We start from the raw sequence: 22,813 nt of genomic DNA, 5'->3' as shown, positions 1-22,813 counted from the left end.
GGTCCGGGTGCTTGTTGACACGGGTGCGTCGGCCACCATCATCTCGGACCTTATTTATAACATTCTTCCCGTCCAAAGTAGACCCCTTCTGCCAGTAGACGTGCCATTTTATGCGGCGAATGGGGGATCCCTGGGGATCATCGGCCAGATTCGGGCGACTATTTGCATTGGTGACATTAAATTAGCGGGCCCTATTTTTGTATCATCATCGCTGGCCGTTCCCTGTTTGCTAGGTACGGACTTTTTGTCCAAAATGCCCATCAAAATTCTTATAGATCAGGCCTGCATAGAGCTTCCGTCAGGTCGGCGGGTTGCGTTCTTGTCGAGCCCTACCAAAGTGCGCACGGTTTGTGCGACGGTGCAGGCGCTGGCGACTCACACTGTACGGGTGCCCCCGGGATCGCAAATGTTAGTACCCCTTCGGTTCAGGAAGCCACTCGAGGTGGGTGCGGAGGCACAGGGGGTGCTGTTGGGGCCGTCAAACAGAGCCAATAAGGGCCTCGACTTAGCGGTTGCTCAAACCATGGTGAGAGGGGACAGTGAGCCGTTCGTAATGGTCCTGAATACGGGGTCGCGGCCGGCCGTAATTGCGCAGGGAACGGTGCTGGCTCACGCCGCGCCGCTACCCATTGAGGAACGGCTCGTGTCTCAAGCGGATTTCACTGTCGAGTCGCATCCTCCAAGTGATGAGGGGACAGAGTGGTTGGACTCGTTGTGTGCCGGTTCTGCTAACTTGTCCAAAGTGCAATTGGGAGTCGACGCTCCCACGGGGAGGGATTCGCTGTTGTCATTGCCCCTCATTGAGTGGGGCCGTCTCCAAATGTCCGACAGCTCCCTACTTACGCTACGTCGAAAAGTTGGCGCTCCCGAGGTAGGGGATGCGCGGGTCGGTTCCTGGGTGTGCAGACAGGGCCTTTTGATGAAGTGGGACAACATGTCCCGGGGTCACGTGCTCGTTGTGCCTGTTGCTATGCGGGGTAAGGTCGTTCTGGCAGCTCATGAACGGCTCATGCATCTGGGTTTTCAAAAAACGCTCGCCCTAATCCAGCGAGACTATTATTGGCCGGGGATGGGTAACGACGTGGCGAACATTCTTAAGGGATGCGTAGGGTGCGCCGAAAGAAAACCGCCACCATTGGCAGCTAATCCACTGCTGCAATCCATTCAAGTTTCGCGCACAAATGAATTGGTTGCGTTGGACATCTTGGGGCCCTTTCCTGCTACACCGAGGGGAAATAGGTTCCTGCTGGTTGGCGTAGAATACTTCACCCGATGGCCCATGGCATGGCCACTCGCCAACCAGTCGGCTGCAGCGGTGGCGGACGCCTTCGTCCAGGGTTATGTTTTGGACAAGGGCGCCCCCGAACGCTTGCTGACGGATCAAGGAAATAATTTTTCGAGCGGTTTGTTGCGCGAGGTGTGCGACCTGTTGGGTACAATGAAAGTGCGTACTTCCCCCTACCACCCGCAGACTGACGGGATGGTTGAGCGTCTGAACAGGACGATTACGTCTATGTTGTGCCAACAGGTCTGCGACGATCAGGTTGATTGGGACTTACAGGTGCCGGGGGTACTCGCGGCCTATCGAATGGCCCCTCATGCGGCGACGGGGTTTTCCCCATTTTTTCTTATGTATGGGCGGGAGGCCGATCCGGCCATGGACGTCCAACTGGGGATTTCCCAGCCACGTGCAAAATCTAAATTGGCAGACCACATCAAATTTAATATCGCAAAATTGACTGAAGCACGGGAGGCGGCGAGGTTGAATTCACGGTCGCGGCAAATTGCGAACGAGAGATTGCATGAGCGGAGGGTGCATACGCATGATTGGAAACCAGGCGATAAGGCCTGGCTGCATTGTCCACATGCACCGTTGGCTACGTCCCCCAAGTTGTTGAGACCTTGGAGGGGACCGGTCGAAATTGTGCGGGTTGCACGACCCCAGAGTATACAGATTAAATGGGAAAAACGCCGTTGGTACGTGCACCCCTCCCGACTGAAGCCCTATACGGCACCGTGTGACCCCGTTCTGTGCCGTAACGACCGGGCGTGTGATGTGACCGTCGACTCGGGGAGGGAGGTGTCGCAGGCTGCTCCTCACGTGTTTCCACCTGACCCACCCCCAGGTGCCTCGGGCTTGACGGCTGCTAACCGTCGGGAGCCTGAACCCCGCGGCACGCACGGGTCCTCGGTGCCTGGCCGATGTCTTTCTGAACCGCTGGCACCACCGGACGTTCAACCGCGTCTGGTGCCGTACGACGGACCGGCAAGGCGGACTCGGGCTAGGGCACAACAATTTTCATGAAGACGTTTTTTTCTCAACACCGAGCTCGCCCGGTGTTCCCCTCTGCCGGGGTAAGGTCCCGTTGTAGGGACGCTCGGAAAAAGAAGGGGACACTGCACGAGTCGAAAGAAAAAAAAAAATTTCCATTTATTTTCCTTTTGCATACACATTGCTATTGTCACTCGCCGGTTTGTATATATTGTTCTATTGTCGCGGTGGCATTGGTTGAGGGTTGCGGATGGTAGTGTTCGCGTCGTGTTGTGTTGTTAAGTTAGTTGTTGTTCTTGGTGTTGTGTTACGGGGCACACAGGGGGGTTTGTATATTTTTATAGCAGCCGGGGCGGCTGCGAGCTATGTGGTAGGGGGTGATGTAGTGGTGGTATTGACGTGCGCCGACTGTGACAGTGATGGATCACGGGGCGGCGCGGGGTGCGGGGTTGGGCACGCGTTGTGGGCGTGGTGTGGACGCGCGCGCCGGGAGTGACAGATGACGGGGCGGCGCGGCGTGAGTGGTGAGGCACGATGAGATGTGGGAAAAGAGGATCGTAGCCAGCGCCCGGCGATTGGTCGAATAGGTGGGTGCTCGCAGCGACGTCCGCAGGTGGGGTATAAAGGGGGACGCGCGAGAGCACTCGGGGAGAGTTACCCAGTTGAAGACCCGAAGACGGAGCTGAAGACCTAGTGCCACGAGACCCCTAGTCCCGCCGTCCTTGTGGGGACCGGGGCCCTGTGTGGCTCGGAGGCGAGGCTGTGGGACCCGGGGTCCGACGCCCCCGTGGGTCGGGCTGGGGACCCACAGTCGAGACGGATACCCCGGGCAGGGAGTGTCCCGAGTAGCTCAGGGGCGTTAGTCGCCGAGTAGATAAGTGGATGTTGGTCATCCGAGTAGCTCAGTGGCGTTAGTCGCCGAGTAGCTAAGTGGGTGTTTGTCACCCGAGATACTAAGTGGATGTTGGTCATCCGAGTAGCTCAGTGGGCGTTAGTCGCCAAGTAGCTAAGTGGGTGTTTGTCACCCGAGATACTAAGTGGGTGTTTGTCACCCGAGATACTAAGTGGGTGTTTGTCACCCGAGATACAAAGTAGGTGTTAGTCACCTGTGAACGAGTTTGATAAAATAAAGAGTGTGTTACCCGTGAAGTCGTCTCCCGCCTAGTTACTACATTACAAATATGTAACATGCACAAATCTGGTTGATCTGCAGTGGAGAATATTTAACTATATCCACTTTGACCAACAGAGGGAGCACTGCAATCGCAAATCAAAAAGAGAACATCACCGCTGGCTGGGAGCAGAAAAAAAAACGTATTTGACCTCATGGCAATATGTTCGCTAAAAAGGACATGCGACAATGCTACATCGCCATCAATGGCCTGAAATAATTATGCAATCACGCGGTGATCATCATCAGCCATGGCCCCCAAGAAGCCGCCATCTCTCACGATTTTTCGATGTCATGGATAGTCCATTGTGTATTATTGTAATGTGTTTATCACCTTTCCTGATACAGTAAGCAGATACATTGTCAACTCAGGTATTCTGCGCTTACAGCACTGCACACACATGTATGGATTGTTAAGCTGTGCAGCGCAATCGTTTTAAAATTTAGCTTTAATAAAGGATAGATCATTGCGACGAATACCAACGTGGACCAATGATGGAACGTTGTCTCCTTGAATGTTTCCGAATCCATCCTGATCGTCACCGGACAACGTCTCACCACAGCCACGCTTGCTTGGAGCAGGTTAATGGCTGGCTCCATCATTCCATTTCTGTGACCACATCAAGTTGATCAGCGTCACTCTCGACTCCACCCCATCCTTCGACAGTCACACCAAGCACATGTATGTATGTATGTTGAACTTCTTTCGCGCCGTATGTAGCCAACCGTGCTAATCGGAGGTGCGGGGGAAGGACAACAAACGAAGCACACAAACAACAGTTGGAAATAAGTTATTTTACAATCTAGATTTAAAGGTGCATAGCTCCAGTGGCTTCCTGATATCGGAAGGAAGAGCATTCCAGACGGCCGCAGAAGCACATCTGAAAATGTGCGATGCAGTGACCGTCTTTGTTCAATGGCTAGCAAAAATCCGCTAACGAGGATGACCGGAGTTCGTGTAATGGTTCGTGTTCCTTGAGATCACCAAGGTATCGTGGTTCATTTGTGGGCAAGCATTTTCTGTGGAATGAGTGCGACCTCATAATGTATTCGTTCAGCAACCAGAAGCCAATCCAGCTCAGCGAGATCACATCATCAGATCCCACAACTACTACGTCAGGGTCCTCCATCATTTGCGTCCACTCATCACCGCCGAAAGCGCCGATATTGCAATACCTTTTGCCTGCAGCATGGTTACCTTGCTGATACCGCCAGGCAGCATAAACTATCACGCGACCTCTCGTTATAGTCGCAGAGGCTTTTGGCTGCTGGCCATCGAAACAAAGACGGTCACTGCATCGCACGCCCTCAGACGCGCTTATGCAGCCGTCTGAAACGCTCTTCCTACCGACATTAGGAAGCCACTGAAGCAATGCGCTTTTAAATCTAGATTGAAAACTCATTTTTTAAGAACAGCTTTTTTTGTGTTTAGTCTGTTGTCTTTACTCCGCAACCTCCGATTAGCACAGTTGCCTAAGTGCGGTGCGAAATAAGTTCAACAACATACAATGCAGCATCCCTTGTTGTATTCCCTCAACCTTAGTTCACCCACTATATGCTAGATTAAAACAATATACTTTATGGCTGAATCCCTTTGATTCTTCTCTGAGTGCAAGTTGAACGTGGCTAGGTATTAGATAAGTTGACTTCCACGTTCTGGTGTCATGTCGACTCAAGGCTTTGCAAATAGAAAACAGACATTTCCTTAAACCATTGTGAAAACTCTGAGTGGAGATGACTTCATTAGTGTGCAAAGGAAAGGAACACATGGCACAATTTGCACGCTGATGTGAATTCTACTTCCACAATGTATGTATTTATGTTGAACTTCTTTCGTACCGTACGTAGCCAAACGACGGTTTGATAACAATGCAGCAAAATCCATTGCTGCATTTGTATGCGTCTACATCTATGCTGCCCACCTTCGGCAACCAGCATTGACAAGCGTGGTGGAGTATGGTCAAATGACCCCCAGGAGTTGTGGAGCTGCATGACAATGGGGGAGACCTTTCATCTAGAAGTAGATTGAAAAAGAGCTTAAAAGTATGCAATGTGACATATTACAAGATCAGTGAGAGAATATGATTGAGCAAGTTGAGAAGTGATCTGTGTAGTGTTTATGCCACACTAACACCTCCAATTAGCACGGTTGGCTACGTAGAGTACTAAAGAAGTTCAACATACATACATACAACACGCGTTGTGTGCATGGGTTTTCTGTGAGCACTCTGGTTACTTAACCTTATCAAACATCCCAACTCGAAACTCAGCTAGTGAATGTGAAAATTAAACAGTAAACTTGCTTAATTAAATACATAATTGTGTTGATTGCATATACGCTGCCTTTTTTTTTACTAAACACATTTTTTTCAGTTTGGCGAGAATGAAGACTTCATTATTCACGAAATTCCCTCCAAACTTGCTAAATAACTGTTAACTGTAATATGGAAAATTCAACATCTGATCAAGTGCCAAACGTATTCATAAAACCAAACACTAAACAACCACATACCTCTCTGAACCGAAATTCAGAGAGGTATATTTTCTCCTTAAATATACATTTTGTCAGAACAGATATGTGATGCATAGTACAAAAAATCCTCATGACAAAGTTTATTTTTATATACTGCCACCGCGAAGATTGAGAAATGCCAATGGGCCTTCTTCTTATTGTGTAAATTAAGCCAAAGCAAGGCACACGCCAAAATTTCTCGTCCGCCACGGAGATGGAGCAATGGAATGAGCTCATGTAGAGGTGTTTGATGGGTTGTTGCATTGCAAGACCGTGAGCGATGGCAACAGCATGGAGAGGCCTTCGTCCAGCAGTGGATTGATCATGGTTGATGATGATGATGATGCTCACTGATTAGTTAGTCGATCGGTAGGCCACGTGCAGTGGGACAGAGTGTGGGTATTCAAAGACCACTGTGCAAGAGAAGGCCAACGTTCCCTCTAAAGGGGCTCCCATAGCGGTCTATCTATTGGAGGCCCTTGCAGGGCTTCACTTTTCCCTCTTAGTAGCCTACAAAACCATGAGGGCATGTCTAACATTTAAACGTGCATGCCTATGGAAATGACCTCCTTGTTTGCCACGGGGCTTATTTTTTTTATAGGCATTGTGTGGAATTTGAAGCCGTATGAGGTAAAGCCTATATATAGTCTCGGATTGCATATCATAGAAAATAATGTCAAAGCATGTAGGAAAAAGCATGCAATAAGGGTAACTGCAGACAGGCTTTGAAGTAGTAATGTTTTCAGTCAAAAGCATTATTCTATAAACATCTATCTTGTTACGTTCCCAAGATTAAAACAGAGCAAGCCCATGGTTTGCTCGCATTTAAAGGCGCCAGTTAATGGCGACGCGGTTGCACAGTTTTATATTTTCAGCTTTGTTACCAAAGTCAAAAAACATTCCTTGAAATTAGAAGCAGGGGAAAAAATGCTCAAGGACTTCTAAAAGATAAGTGGATGATGGATATGGGTGTCCACAGGCCCAGGGAGATTATATCACTAATGGAAGCCGATGATGATCCTTAATAATATAGTGTGGTTCGATTGTGTATTTACTACATGCCTGCCTGCGACTTCCTGGAGCCAGATAACTACACGTTCTTTTTATAGAATAGTCTACTTAAAAAAAAACACAACTAGATGCCTAAAGAAGAAAAACAGCTCAAACAACACACAATAATATTGCACAACTCTCAACATTAAACGTTTGTAAGACTCTAGAACATCATTCCAACAACTTTGAGGGGGGGGGGGGTGACATAAATTGTAGAGGTTAATGATAAAATGCATTTTGTGTAAGTAGTTTAGAAGTGTCTTTGTCAGGACTATACACATATCCCCAAAACACATTTTTTTTTTACCAGGTCAGAAACGGATTGCGATAGAGGTGATCATTATATATTGCGTATTTATAGGTCATGTTGTGAACTTATGAGCGTGATTCGAATAGTTATGTATTATTTGTATTTGCGTGGAAGAGTAGGCCAAATTACAATCCAGTGGAGGTTCTTTCTCCAGAAGTCGCATGAGATCAACAATTGCAGACCTGCACCTTTAATTTGTTATTTATATGAATGCGTGCATAGATATGTATTTAAGGCACTTATAAAAAAACATGTACAACTTGATAATGTCTCACATGAAAAACAAATCAACCTCCACGTTTTGGCAAATCGGGTTTCATTCCTCAATATATTAGCCCTTGCATGAACATCCGCATCGGCATAATTAAAGCATTAAGTGTAGCCTGAGAAGAACAGAGTGTCTTGAATCTGCACGAAACGTGCACGCTTTATAGTTGAACAATATATCCCCGTTATCTTTTGATATGAAACAGCAGTGTGCTGAAGGTGTCAAAACAGTGTATATAAACACAAAGCGTAAAAAAAAACATCTTTCACGTTTTAATCTTCCAGTTGGAATATAAAATCCTATTTAATCTCCGGTCTCTTCTGCTCAAACTCCCATCCAGTTCCGCCTCTGAAGCGGCCATGTGAACTCAGTGGCTGTGCGAGGCACCCTCAAATAAATTAAATGCGGAGGATCCCAAAGAGCCCGAGGTGGCTGGGATTTTTGTGGAAAAAAAGTGCTCCATCAAATATCCGTTGGAATCCTCATACACGTAAAAAGCTAGATTAAATAAAAAGCCAATTATTGACTCATATCTCTATATTGTTTGCATCTAATCTCACTATATTTATATCTCTTGTCTATATATATTCCATATTATCAATAGCATTTTATGAATTGAAGACCATCCCTCTACAACTACTCTTAACTGATTGTGTTCACGTTTATGGTGACTTTCAGACCGCGTTCCACTCACTGGCAAGGTGCAGTGTGCAGAGTAATGTATGGTGTCGTAATTGTAGAGTAAATATATAGCAGTGTGATACACATTAGGGTGGGTAGAATAATACATAGTGTTATATTAAAATGGATGAGGCAGCAACTGCAGCAGCAGCAACTGCAGCAGCAGCAACTGCAGCAACTGCAGCAGCAGCAGCAGCAACTGCAGCAGCAACTGCAGCAGCAGCAGCAACTGCAGCAGCAGCAGCAGAAACTGCAGCAGCAGCAGAAACTGCAGCAGCAGCAACTGCAGCAGCAGCAACTTCAGCAGCAGCAGCAACTGCAGCTCCCTTTGATGCTGTTAATCCTGCATAATGCACATGCATATGTAGTACTAATCACATTCCTGCATTTCCCATAAATATGCTAAATTCTTCTTGATATGCAAATTCCTTTGTCAAGGCGCCCAGCTTATATATATGCTCCAAGCTCGTGTGCTGTTTCATTCAGACTCTGTCGCCTCGACGGACCTGGTTTTCACCTGAGGACGGCTGCTTGCGTTGTGGCCGAAACGTCGTGAGAATAATTTTATTATGTTTTATTTTTATTATTTTATTACTTCCCTTCTACGTGACTTTACCGAAAGAACCAAGAAGATGAACTACTTCTGCTTAGGGCCCCCAATGAGCCAGCACCACCACTGTGTGGACATGTACGATGCACATTTATCTCAAACCCCATCAGTGTCCACGTGGTTTGCAGGTCCGCCCAGAGAGGGGTGGCAAAATGGGCAAAGTTTCCTGGGCCGTACACAAGAGTGCCCCACAACCGATCTGAGGACGGTGGAATAAGCGTGCTAGCCCCACGTGGCCTCCAGAAACCTCTGGGCGGCCCTGGAGATCGTTTCTCTGCCTGCGATGGTCACGCAATCTGGCACAGACCTTCATCCTTTGGCCTTGTTGTCGCCCACACATTCTGACATTGTGCTGTCTGTAATCACAAAAGTGCAATCACACTGCCTACTGCATCTGTTCTCTCTGCACGTACGCTACACAAGACTTGATGCACCTCCCTCTGCTGTTATTAAAAGTCACACTTTTTTATTTATTAAATAGCGATTGTAATGGTGATGCAATGGTGAGCGCGCTGCACTGTGAATCTGGCGACTGGAGTTCGATTTTTGGCCACGGTCCTTCACTAACTAGTGGTAGTGAAGTATGGTCAAACAACCCCATGACCAACCATGGCGTGGGGAGGCCCTGATATATTGGTGGTGGATTGAGAATGTCTGACATGTATTGAATTTTAACACGGAATAATCCAAACATAAACACAATAGGATGCCTACTCTTTGTTTTTTTCGGTAAAGTCACGTAGGTAAAAAATTAAAATAAATCAAACCAAAGAGTATGAATCCTTGCAGTCACGAAAACTTCAAATCTAGAAACAATAGGATGCCGTGGTAAAATGTTATATACGCTCATGGTGTTGCGTACAGGAAAATAGGTGATTTCAGGGCAGGCGACAAGGGGACGTCAGCCCTGGAAGCTATGCGTTAGCATCGATTTATTTTCGCCTTGTGCCTCTCCTAACCCAGATTTTTACACTTTAATGTCAGTCACATGTCACTTTCAAACACGTTTTTAATTAGGTCCAGATGGCTTCTCATATCGCCCTTGGCGGAGTGTTGTGTGTGTGTGTGATGGAGAGCAAGCTACGTGGGGACGAATGCTTCTTAGAGCAGGGAGAGAGAGAGCTCACAACTCGGCAAAAAAAGTAACAAGAAGAAGAAGACTGCACGCTCCAGGAGTGATCTCGGCTCTTACGTGTGCGTGGCTATTTGGACAGCGAGGGGAGCGGTAGTGTCGTGGTTAGCGCACTGCGCTACGAACCCGGCGCCCCGAGTTCGATTCCCACTCACGGCCAACATCGTCTCGTTGTGGAGACAAAGGCGGGTCGGGCGTGGTGTCGGCCACCCAAACCCCCTCGTGTGCCGTGCTGGCCTTCATCGTTGCTCGCTAACAGCACTTGCCCCAACAGTTTGCCAAAGGCTATACGGGGTATCTTTGTCTTTGGACGTCTGCAAATGTTTATGCGCGCGCGTGCGTGTGTGTGCGCGAGAGAGAGAGGGAGAGGGCATTTGTGTATTATACCGTGCACTGGCAAGCCCCCTTGCTTTTCATGTCCGAACGGGGGGGGGGGGTCGCCCTTTCCTTAAATTAGCAGATTTATTTTGTCAACAGTGCGTCGGTCTAGCGCTTTGAAGTGCCGGCACGCAGCCGGAGCAAACAGGGGCGAGCATTAGACGCGGTTCTTTGATCAGCCCCCGCTGCTTTGCGCTTTAATCAGCCACTGCTTCGCTGCTCCACAACCGCGCGTCATGCCTCCTTCGGATCAAAGCGGGTTGCCCTGGCAGTTTCATACGGTGATGACGATGTCCAACATCGGTCGAGGTTGCTGATTAGGAACGCGCGGCCGGGCGGCAAAGGAACTGTAGCTAATTAAGAAGAAGAAAATTCTAAAGGTTTTTGACATCGATGAGCATTTTTCCCTGGAGGCTCGAGTTTTTTTTTTGGGGGGGGGGGTGCCTTTAACAATTCCATTCCGGCTCAGCGGTTTGAGGCTTTGAAAGGCGCCCTGTTTGCTCAATTGAGAAGTTCCGTTTATCTGAAAGCGCCTTTTGATCTTAATAAAACGGCCGCTGCCTATAAGGAGGGGAGGGGGGGTAACGGAATCGGTTTTGTGTTTCATTTTGCAAAATTGGCATCGAAAAGGTCATACATTGGGAGGTACATCATCATCATTATTATTTTTCTTGTGTAACAGGAAACACACGGAGCGGCTGTATAGCTTAGGCAAATCACATCTGCGGCTATCAGCATCATCTTTCTGAGCAGTAGCCGGGAGGTTTATAAAGCCAGTTACTCACATCTAATCCGCCAGTCCCTCCAGAGCGAGAGATAACAGTCACTTTCATCAATCCGGAGGCGTGAGCGGCTCACGACAGCGGCAGAGTTGGCAGAGAGAAAACAATATATATGCGTACAAATAATAATATAACAAAAATGTCACATGTCACGGCTTTTAAGATTTACAATTCCACACTCTAGTTTACACCACCCATAGCCGGACAAGAGCCCTTGATGTTTTTTTTCTTAATAGCAGCAACTTGATTCCACATTTTACGGATCATTGTCGCCGCAGCACCACAAGTAAGTCGTGCATTCGTCCCTGCAGTGAACAACTGCTCCACTTGGATGCCACACAGCTCGGCATATGGGGGTGCTTTTTTGTTCGGGCTGTGATGTGTGCTGTAATAACCGATAGCGTGTGACTAATTCCCGCTTTGTGTTGCAGTGCGGTGCTGAAAAACGCAGCTTACTCCGAGACGGAACGCTCAGAAACTTCTGAAGAGGAGAACGCATCAACGAGGAATTTCCATCTCCGCAACTGACCCAACGTTACTCGACAACGGCACGGCACTGAGCCTGTGGATTTAAACCGGGACTCTGCAGACAAGGAGAGAGAAGGAGCAGGCAGACGTCGACGAGAGCTATGGGAGGAAAGCCCGCGACCGATGTAATGTCGCTCTTGGCACTGGCCATGCTGAGCCTACACGTTGGGACGTTGCTGGGCACATCGGCCGTGAGACACGGCGGCGATCAGCCAGCAACACGCAGGGGCGACCTGCAGGTAGGTCGACTTAAAACGTGCGTTCTTACTTCGATACTGCCACTGTGGCTATTCTGTATATATTACCGTGTAAAATGTGTGTTAATGTTGTGGGTTTGAGACCTACTTCCAATGTGGAACTGAAAAGTGTGATAGTTTATGGGTTTATGTGCATGCCTTATAGGTTGCTGTAAAGAGTTTGTGCATACAAAGAGTTAATAGACAGACGAGATACCGCGATACTTATGAAGGATACAGTTCAAAAGTACTTTCATTTGTAAGGAGTTGAAATCCCATTCTAGTCGATCTGCGTATAATTTCGGTTCATTGCAAACACGTTTCTATTACGAATGTCAATAACGTGTTTTCGTGTTTATAAAATATGTTGATGTGTTCCGTATTAAGATCTGAATGAATGTGTTAGTGTCGTGGTGAATATTAACGTGTAATTATAGACGGCAATGCTTAGGGCTTGAAATACCGCTCATGCATGGAAAACATTCACACCGCATGCACTTCACGTGACATGAGTGGCTCCACGTCGGGCCATGCGGGACGTTACATCACTGCGTATCTCGGCAAGATGGGGAATTCACACATTGACTCTTTCCATCCCAGGCCCCAGCACACACTTCACAAATACTCTGGCTTGTTAGGGTATGTGTTCCCATTGAATCAGAATCGTTATGTATACTGGAGGAATCCGATGAGCTATGAAGATATTTTTCAAAGACGTCCTGTAGCGGCAGATCAGAAAGTTACAAAACACGATATAAGTGCAAAGTATAGTCAAGGTAAGCAAATCACTCAAAAATAAACGATTCTCATTTAATCAGGTAAAGGTCACTGACCTATTTGATTACACTGGTCAAAAAAAAAACATGTTTTTCTGGCCTGGACTTTTGCAGCTGTTTTAGACTAATTTCAGGGTGCTGATTCCAAATCTGATCTCAGATTTGCTCTATCACATCATTTGTATGCTATAGGCATACCCCATTTTCATTGATTTTACCCGAAATTAACTCTGTCACTTATGATTGCAAGTTGTTGCGAGTCAGTGACTGCTTTAGTGTTAAAATATGATGCTGTATTTTTAGGATAGTGTGTTTATAATATCATTTTATGTAGATATCCACATTTATTTAATATTTTTCTTCTGCAGTTTTTGTTGAAAATGCAATATTTAATATCTCAAAAACCTGATGTGATAGACAAAAACTGATACCAGATTTGGAAGCAGCGACCTAACCACAAATAATAGCTCAACGAAGTGGCTTGTCCAATAGGTTAATTGTAGTACGTGAAGCATTATCTGATTTGTTATTTGCATTGCGGCGATTGTCAGAGTTTATATTGTGGAGCGGTGACGCAGTGGTTAGCACACTGCGCTATGGAGCCGTCAATCTGAGTTCGATTCCCCAGCCACGACTAACATCAGTGACGAGTGAACGTTCCCGCCCCACCAGCCCGCACTGACCAGTGTGGTGAAGTATGGTCAAACACTCTTCATGGCCGGAATGCCTTCATCTACAGCAGTGGATTGACATTTATATATATATATACAGTACTGTACTGTATATATATATAATAAATGCATGTATTACTTTTTTGACTATTTTGAATTGGAATTTAATGTCTCGATAATAGGTTGTCGGCCCAGTTTTAGAAAAGCAATCTGCAACCTACATTGTGCTTAATGTGTTCATGCAATAGTTATACATTCCATCACGATAGTAACAGCAAGATCTACATACTAATGCACAGCGATTTGAATTTTGCGCCAAAAATAAGGCCTCCTAAATGCACAGCAAATATGAAAAATGACATACACGTGTGTTCAAAGATGTGCAAGATCTCCCTTACAAACAACAATCACTTGCATCTAAATTGGCCGTCACGTGGCTACAGTTCACAACTGTGATGATGATAACAATAAATCACAATCTCCAAAAAAATCCCCCCAGCAGCAATTAAATTGTTGTTAATTACAAACCACACGTTTTCATCACAACACCAACAACAAACATATGCTTCTCTTGCACTGGCCATGTCTGTACATCTGCGTCGGTTGTCGCGGTTATGCTCTTCACTGTGTGTTTTTTGGGCTGTACCACATGTTGTTTGGCATGATGCTCGATGTTACATTCCACTGCCTCGGAGCTTCGGGAACTGAACAGAAAGTTGTTCGGAAGGATATCTCAACGTTTCACTCCACCGTGCTAGGAGCTTCTTCGGGAGCTGTTCGGTTCCTATTTTGCTCCACGTGCTGGGAGCGTCTTTAGGGACTGAATTTAGAACTAATTTCGTTCCTAAAGAAGCTCCCCGAGCACGTGGAGCAATACTTTTATGAGCAACACGCGGTGAAAGCTGAAAACGCATCGGAGAAAACCGTGGAATGGTTCAATTACGCCCTAGACAGCTCGTGCTTAAAAAATGCCAGAGTTCACACATTGAACTCACTCGTGCCCGTGCCTGCCCCTTTTAAGGAGCGGACGAGATCGCTGGACGGGACGTCGCCGGGCGCAGTTGGTAACAGGAGCGTGTCCGGGGGGCACGGCAGGGAAGGGCCCCTTCGTCGATCCAGGCAACGTCAGGCAGGCAGAGGACGCAACCGAAGGCGTCAAGAGAAGCTGGAGATGCTGAGTGACAGCCCGGAGACCTTCGTGCTCAACCTGGAGAACATCCCAGATCTGTCGCGAGCGGACCTCGCTGGACACAACCCGAATATCCAGGTAAGTGCCACTGCCAAAAGCACAGACACGCTTTGGGCTCAATATGTAATGTGACAATGAAGTGTGGAACTTTATGGTGAGAGTAACGGAATGGTGTGACGAAAGAGACCATTGACGTGGAATTTGAAATAGTGTTGTCCTGAAACGAATTTACTTAATGGGACAATAAACATAATTTAAAGGGGCACTGTTTTAGAAACGAATAAATTAATGTAATTGGCCAAACAACTGCAACAACTGCAGAGCCCCCCTGAAAGAACCTTGAAGCTTCGTGAATCGTTGCTGGGTAAAATTAAAGGCGTTAGCATGACATTAATTTAATCAGCTCTTGTTTACAAAGTTACCAATAACTTTTGATACATGAAATTAGATTGTATTGTCTTTGTTTAACCTCTTGAGAAACAAACATGTACAGCTATGAGATCAGAAATTACAATGTCAATACTGTAATCAAACAAACGCTACTCCATTGGATTATTGGAATTACTTAAAGAGCTCTGTACATTGTCCGAGGTGCAAATGATACATTTTTTGTCACATTAGCTGGTTACAACTCCCCATGTATGCCGTTGAACATGTGTTTTGCATGCTTAGGGCACCCACCACATTTAAACTATCAGCTGGTCGCATGTGGCGGGATCAAGTGTGGATTACTCGTCAATCAATCTTTATTTTACGTGGCAATATCGCCCTCAATAAAGTAGGCATCGGTGCACATGACAACGAAATGGGAACGGTACCGGCGGCACAGAGCATTAGGAATGAAAAAAATTAACCCGTAAAAACAAAGTTTTTCACTATAAATCTTTTATATGCGTGGCGGTTAGAGTCCTCTCGTCCTCTGGCTTGAGATGGCTGCCACCTATGGGTCAGATGATTGCCTGCCACCATTAAGCAATTGGTAATTAAATATAATTTATTTTTTCCTAAAAAGTGTAAAATTTTGGAAAAAAATTTCACGAAAATAAATTGTCACGCACAACGAGTCTGTGTGCAAAATGTCAGCTCGATTGGATCACGGGAAGTGGGTTAAAAAACGACCGAAAGATTTGCACGGTCGTAAGCGCGCAAGCAAGCAAGCAAGTGAACTTAATAAAAAGGATTTAAAAAGAAACCCGTCACGCCCTCCGCGGCGAACACCGACTGAGCAAAGTCAATTACAACCGCGTGCAAAATAAGGTGCAACCGTGCGCAACGAATAGTATAAGAGACGTAAGTAGTAAATAAAAATAAATGAAAAAATGTTTTTACTGGGGTTGTCAAAACTTCCAATTTCTCTCCCCCTTGCCGCTCTCATTGACATGCTAATTTCTCTTCCCCCCCCCCCTTTCTATATGTATAAATGCCTCGTCACAGAGGCCTTATTTCTCTTTGTCTCTGTATGTGTCTCTGTCTGCGTGTGTGTCTCTCGATGTGTCTCTCCCCCATGTGTGTCTCTCTCCCCCATGTGTGTGTCTCTCTCTGTGTGTCTCTCTCTCTGTGTATGCGTCTCTCTCCGTGTCTGTGTTGTCTTTCTCTCCGTATATGTGTCTCTCTCCGAGCTTGCATTCATTCACACCTGATGACGGTTGCTTCTGTTGCAATCGAAACGTGTGACTTTACCGAAAGAACCAAAGAGTAAAAATGAAGAGAGTTTTTATTAACAAAAATAAACGAAACTCATACGTCTTTTAAGACGTCCAGCCAAAATATCCTCTCGAGGGGGGCCTCTGTAGCACCACCAGCACTGCCGTGAGCAAAGCCATCGCAGGGGGTGTGCCTCACTACCTTTGCGATATTCACTCTCGACGTCGGCGACCGGCGCTTCTCTTGGCCAGGTCACAATCGAGGTGGTGGACGAGGCGGAGGGAGACGTGGACATGGAGCTCAAGCACAACGGCGGCGGCGGCGGTGCCGGCGGCGCTTGGCGGAGTGGCACGAGTTCGCGGCACGGCGTGCCAGCAGTGGCACGGGCTTCTCGGCAACCGGGACGCGAGGGCTGGTGGCGCCCGGGCGCAGGGGCTCGCAGGGCTGAAGGCGCCGCACTTAACCCAGTGCAGAGAGAAGCTGCCTCGGCTGAGGAAAGCAACTTTCTCAACCCACTCTTCGGATGGTTTAGAGGCCTTTTCACCACTAAACCGTGGGGAGCCACCGCAGACACGAAGTATGGTGAGAAATACCCCTTATAAGATGCACGATGGACTCGATGCACCGGCAATGTAACATGCGTCGGCTCGTGGATTTATATTGATTCTTAAGCTCAAGATGCACGCGCCAGATCGCTCTGCGTAACAATCGGATGTTTTGAGATCCATGCGTACGTTTTTGTGTGATTGGTCCACTCGCTCCCCCCCCCCGCTGCCACTCGAGGTGTTAAAAAATTGTGTGCCGAGTCGAACCGCTACAAGAATTGATCCATTCGCCGGCGAGGAGGTTTGGTGCATAGTGTCAACCTTGGAATGCACTGTTTAAAGTTTACTCCAAGAAGTTTAAAATAAACGGAGTATCACCACAATATTATAAGAAATGGCAATGATATGTTTTGAAATCAGTATGCAAAGAGGTATATGCAAATAAATGTGTAGAACATCTTCAATTGTACTCCCATGAAGCTATTAGTATGCAGATATGAAGAAAAATATGGCCTATTGCGTAAATGTAACAAGCAAACCTTGTTGTGAAACAAAGTTAAATCGATGTCATTAGTTTTTCACGATATTCCAATCATCTATGTAGATGAGTGGTTTCCTCTGTGGCTGTCCTCTGAATGTCAAACAAATATTGCACTTACGTGCCCTTTTTGCTCTTCAGAGCAACGCTAGGCTGCCACGTAGTCCTTGGTCCATGGACATGCCATGAATGGGAACAGTTTTACTTAAGGTGGCTAACGAGGCCTGAAACACATCATCTTGAGTGACGCTAAACCTTGTCGTTGTAAGTGGCTGCTTATGCTATTTTTTGGGGGATATTTAAACAGCAGATGCTGTATGTGTGCAGATGACGGAGAACGAGAGGGCCAGTGGGGTCCCTGGTCTTCGTGCAGCGTCACCTGTGGCAGTGGCAGCCAAAAGCGTACGCGCTCCTGCGGATACTCCTGCACTGCCACAGAAGCTCGTACCTGCGACCTGCCCAGCTGCGCTGGTATTGACGCCTACACCTCGAACAAATGCCCAACCCCACAAGTCCTTGCATCAACACTCACCTCTCTCAATTCAACCCTCCTCAAACGATGGTGATGACTGGTGCCTAAAATATTCCACAAGATTCTAAAATACTGAACTGGGAAAGCAACATTCATTCATTTTTCGGCTGCTTGCGTTTTAGCCGAAACGTCGTGAGAAGAATTTTATTATGTTTTATTTTTATTATTTTATTATTTCCCTTCTACGTGACTTTACTGAAATAACCGAGAAGATGAACATTCATGCAGTGCTGCATAAGGGAACTGGTGAATGGAGATGTCTCACCGCCATTCAGTGAAGCGATTTATGGTGGCCTTTTAGAGAACATTTGGAGAAATATTTGAAATTGGTGTCATTTTATTGTCTTGTTTTTTTTTTCTAATTCAGTCCAGAAATAAGACTAACCAGAAGAAAACCACAATATGTATCAGGCTAAAGCTAAGCACTTCAAGCCACATGTAGCGATCCTCCCTTAGGACTTAACCATGGCCATGCACGTGCGTTTCATAACGGTTCATGGCCGTGGGAGTCTACTGCAATTCTGACCAATATTTATCGTGTTAAACAACTATTTCCTGGCCCCTGCAATGGACGAGTGTTAACGATGTCTGTCGTTAGCCGTCTTAATGAAAATGCACACAGTGATTTAAAGATTATGGGCATGAACACAGTCACGCACTGCATGAGTCGCAGACTAAGGTGAGCATTCTATACCCGTGATCTTTAATTATAGCATGCTTTATAAGCGGTGCATAATGATTGCAGCCTTCTAAAACATGGATAAAGCTCTAATCTTTTAAGTATATGATTACCCGTAGCTGAAGCAGAATACAATAAAAGAAAAAGGGTCTCCAATTTATCCGCTGGTAAGGCAATGCCTGAACAAATCTTGTCATATCAGACAGTTTTGAGGGAACATCGTATCGCAACTGCTTCAATCAAAAACTACCAGTTCCATTGTGTGACAAGGAGAATAAAACACGCTTTTAATAAATGTATTTCAATCTTTGTGCTTTTTTGCAGGAATGGAGGATATATTTAAGCCGGCAACATCCAATGTGGAGCTCTTAGCACAGGATAACCGCAATTCAACAGACATCCTTGGATCTGGTATGTGATGATTATTGTTTCCCCCGAGATTTAAAACAAAATTTTATTGCTCTAAGGATTTTGGTCTTTGTGAGGCCACCCCCCACCCCTACCTCCTGTCCCCGCACACCATGCCAACTGATGCACCCCCCCCCCCGACCACCACCACCACCCAAACAAGCCCAACCCTGCTGTGTCCATGAGAAAAGGGGTTGGGGCATAGAGACAAATGGGAAAGATCCTAAAAAAAAAGGGCACAGGGGGAGCCGAAAGGGGAAGGGGCGTGGTCTAATTGACAAGGGGCGTGGTCTAATTGACAAGGGGCGTGGTCTAATTGACAAGGGGCGTGGTCTAATTGGCAAGGGGCGTGGTCTAATTGGCACGGGGCGTGGTTTAATTGACAAGGGGCGTGGTTTAATTGACAAGGGGCGTGGTCTAATTGACAAGGGGCGTGACCAAAAGTTGAGGGACCGGATGCCTTGCGGGAGGTCGAACTTCCCCGTTGATTTGATGTCATAAAAGCGTGCGATCAAATACACGCGGCAGGCAGCATACCTATGGTGCCACCGATGTGTGCCGCAGGCCAGCTAGTTGGTAAATAAAACGTTGTTTGCACTGCGCACTGCATTGGCGAGTGCAGTCAGCCCCTCTCCGGACTTTCAACTTGCCACCGGTGACTCCTGACTCAGAGGACGACCTTCGCTATGAAACGTGACTTTTACGCATCTTGAGGCTTCAAAGCGCGGGGCTGCATAGACGTATCGGCAAAGTGAAAATCGTTGCACAAGAGGTTCACTGAGCAGAAGGAAATGATCGTTGGAGGGACACAAATGGAACATACACCAGTGTCTGTGTGTGTATGTGTGCAAATAAAGATCTCTATATCTCTAGATGCAAATGATGAAATGAAGAGGTGAGCGAGAGCGCGTTGAAGTGCTTTGGGGAAATTTCAATCGATAATGAAAAGCAACATGCCAGTGTGCCTTTAATAACACATATGGATTGGGGACGGATTCTGACAAAGAATATGTAACGAAAGCTGTAAGGTGCACACAGAAGCATGGTGGAAATTACACCGAGAGAGAAATACGTGGATTAGAGAATAAAAAGATTTTCAAGGAAAGTAAGTGGGCTTGGGGAGAACACATTTACAGTAGAGATGACAGCCGAAGGTGGAAAATGGTGATAAATTGGCACCCAGAGATGGTAACATGCTCAGTAGATGATGCACCGAGGACATGGAGCAACGACATAGTCTCATGCGCAGGAGCGAAATAGCGTGTGCCATCTTTGGACCATGAACGATGATGACTTTGGGAGGCTTTCATCTATCACTGGATAGGTCAACACTGGGGGAAACTGGGGAAAATGCAACTGGGGAAATTTCAGTTCTATGGAGATTTGAAGGGGCTGTACAGGCACCGACGCTAATGGGGGGAAAGATAACCTGTAACACGGTGCTTTAATTTTTATTTTTGCTTTCACAGATGTGGACAATTGTGAGAGATGGGTGACCTGCAGGGCTGAGTTCCTGGTCACATATCTGCAGAAGGTGTCAACGGAGCTGCCCAACTGCCCCTGCGCGTACCCAACGGAAGTGGCCTATGGGACCACCGAGGTGCTTGACGCTCAGCTGGGCCGTGACTTCCGCTGGAAGGACGCCAGCGGCCCCAAGGAGAAGCTTGAGGTGTACAAGCCCACGGCGCGCTACTGCATCCGCTCCCTCCTCTCCCTGGAGAGCGCCACACTGGCGGCGCAGCACTGCTGCTATGACGAGGGAATGAGGCTTCTCACACGGGGCAAGGGGGCCGGAACGCCGAACCTCATCAGCACTGAGTTCTCCTCGGAGCTCCACTACAAGGTGGACATCCTACCGTGGCTCATTTGTAAAGGCGACTGGAGCAGGTATCACCAAGCGCGGCCGCCCAACAATGGCCTGCATTGTACAGAGAACCCGACAGAAGAGGTCTTCAACGCTCAATTAAAAGACGCCAAAGAGTTCTGAGGACACTTCTTGGGACAATTTTTTTTATGCTGTTACACATTTCCAGGACATGAACTTACATCAAGGACACGAGTTGGTTGTGAAATTGCTTAGCGGTTTGTTTTGAACACGTTTGTTATGGATGTCTGTAACACAGCTAAAAGAAGATAAGGACTGTAGCACTACAAATGATTGTACTCCATGGGATTCCGGTGACCCGTGTGTAAAAAGCCAAGTAAATCCCATCAGAAGTCTCCAAAAAATCATTGTTATTTCCTTTTAGTTGCTCCCGGCAAATTTGAGGCAAGGACCGGAAGGCCAGAGAATGCTTTTCCCTGCCAACCACAGCATTCCTGGACAGATTTCATCATGCCTTCTGTGTTCCGTTAGCCAGTGTGTTTCCCCTGCAGGTGATTCTTTCCATGCGAGTGACCCAGGGCATTTGCCCATCTGTTGGCGCTCAATGATACATCAGTGGCAGGGCCTGACAGCTGGCTGACATCGGGGGCTCAAAGGCAAAGTCAATTCCACTCACGTGGATCCAATCAGCCTCAGGGCCTGTGTGCTCCTTTCGAAGCTGTTGTGACCTGGACATGTCAAAAAGGTCACGCGTTTTTCCGAGCCCTTGTATTTGTATTAACCATAGGCTGTCAATATTTCTTTTAAAGTTTGTTTTTTTCTAATGTATATGACTATAGCATGATAATTATAGATTGTATTTTTTGCCGAATACAGAACATCTAGGACTGGAAAAGCAAGGGTGGTGAAATCTAACCGCTTATTTATGCATTGACATTTACTTTAAAGAAACTGGTTTATTTTTGTACTACTTGTACTAATTTATTCACAGAAAACTGCTTTTTATGCAGGGAAACATATTGTATATCAGGAACACTGCAATTTTCAATGCATCAATGTGGTAATAAAAGAAAATTAAATGTGTTCTAAAAGAGTCTGGATTCTTCTTCAGGTTGAAAGCATCGGATTCTAAAAAAGAGATGTTTTTATTTAAAAATTCTCTTAAACAATTGTCTAAATAACCATGGTTTTTAACAGTTGTATGTGTGTAACCAGATAAAATGTAAACATTAAAAATGCTTACCCTATATTGGGGTGGAGTGGTTACCACACTGTATTATTAATCTGACTGACATGAGTACCATTTCTGGCCATGGCTAACATCAGTGAAAAGTAAAATATTAACCAGTCCTGGGCCTCCCCATTTACCAACCCGCACTGACCCAATGTGGTGAAGTATGGTAAAACAACCCCCATTTCTAACAACTATAGGGAGGCCTTCATCTTGTAGTGCATTGACAAAGGGCTGTAAATTGCATATTTGTTTTAATCTTACTGAATAGCTGATAAAAGCATGCACTGTATTTGCTATGCTGAAATTTCATTACGACATGTGTAAGCTAAGAATCGTTCTTGGTAAACTAGTCTTCAACATTGCACACACATTGCTACAAACATTAATTTTTTAGAAGGTTCCTGAAATAAGAATACTATTTGAACCATGTTCTTAGTGGTATTTCCAGGGAAAATACAGCAGAGTTCATGCAAATAGCTTAGACTATGGAAAGTAATACTGTGCAATACACATTAGATGCATCTTCATCAAGCTCGTGATGGAAATAATGGCAAACTGGCATGCTGGAAAAATCACGACGTCCTCATAGAAAACCCAAAAGTGTGTAATAGTTCAGAGAATATAGCGGTATATACCTACCAAAATACCCTCTTCAAAATACTTCAACTTGTGAAGGATAGCTTCATGTATTATTCAAAACACTCGCTTGTCATAGAATGAATGTACCTCCTGATTTAGCTTTAAGGAGAGGGATCTGCTTTAACTCCTTTATCTTCCAGAGTGAGCGGTTTCTCATGGGACTGGCAGAGATGACAGATCGTTATCGCATCAGTCACTAA

The 22,813-nt window shown here is 46.2% G+C and overlaps 1 protein-coding gene across 1 annotated transcript; it reads left to right on the top strand.

Moving 5' to 3' along the window:
• Window positions 1-10,933: 10,933 nt before the first annotated feature.
• ISM1 (isthmin 1) lies at window positions 10,934-21,823 on the top strand. Its single transcript, XM_078596210.1, has 7 exons — window positions 10,934-11,455; window positions 11,601-11,936; window positions 14,402-14,647; window positions 16,465-16,795; window positions 17,624-17,767; window positions 18,832-18,918; window positions 20,385-21,823. The coding sequence occupies exons 2-7, from the start codon at window positions 11,799-11,801 to the stop codon at window positions 20,900-20,902; spliced, it is 1,464 nt and encodes a 487-aa protein (XP_078452336.1). The 5' UTR covers window positions 10,934-11,455; window positions 11,601-11,798; the 3' UTR covers window positions 20,903-21,823.
• Window positions 21,824-22,813: the final 990 nt, after the last annotated feature.

This window comes from Lampetra planeri, chromosome 7, assembly GCF_965212315.1.
Source record: "Lampetra planeri chromosome 7, kcLamPlan1.2.h2, whole genome shotgun sequence".
Taxonomy (NCBI): domain Eukaryota; kingdom Metazoa; phylum Chordata; class Hyperoartia; order Petromyzontiformes; family Petromyzontidae; genus Lampetra; species Lampetra planeri.
This window is presented reverse-complemented; position numbering and strand designations above follow the sequence as displayed.

Bases quoted from the DNA above. Each gene is read 5' to 3' on its own strand.
- ISM1 (XM_078596210.1), top strand. From the start codon at position 11,799: ATGGGAGGAAAGCCCGCGACCGATGTAATGTCGCTCTTGGCACTGGCC. The intron at 14,648-16,464 runs GTAAGTGCCACT...TCTCTTGGCCAG, and splicing joins GACACAACCCGAATATCCAG to GTCACAATCGAGGTGGTGGA. The intron at 17,768-18,831 runs GTATTGACGCCT...GCTTTTTTGCAG, and splicing joins CGACCTGCCCAGCTGCGCTG to GAATGGAGGATATATTTAAG.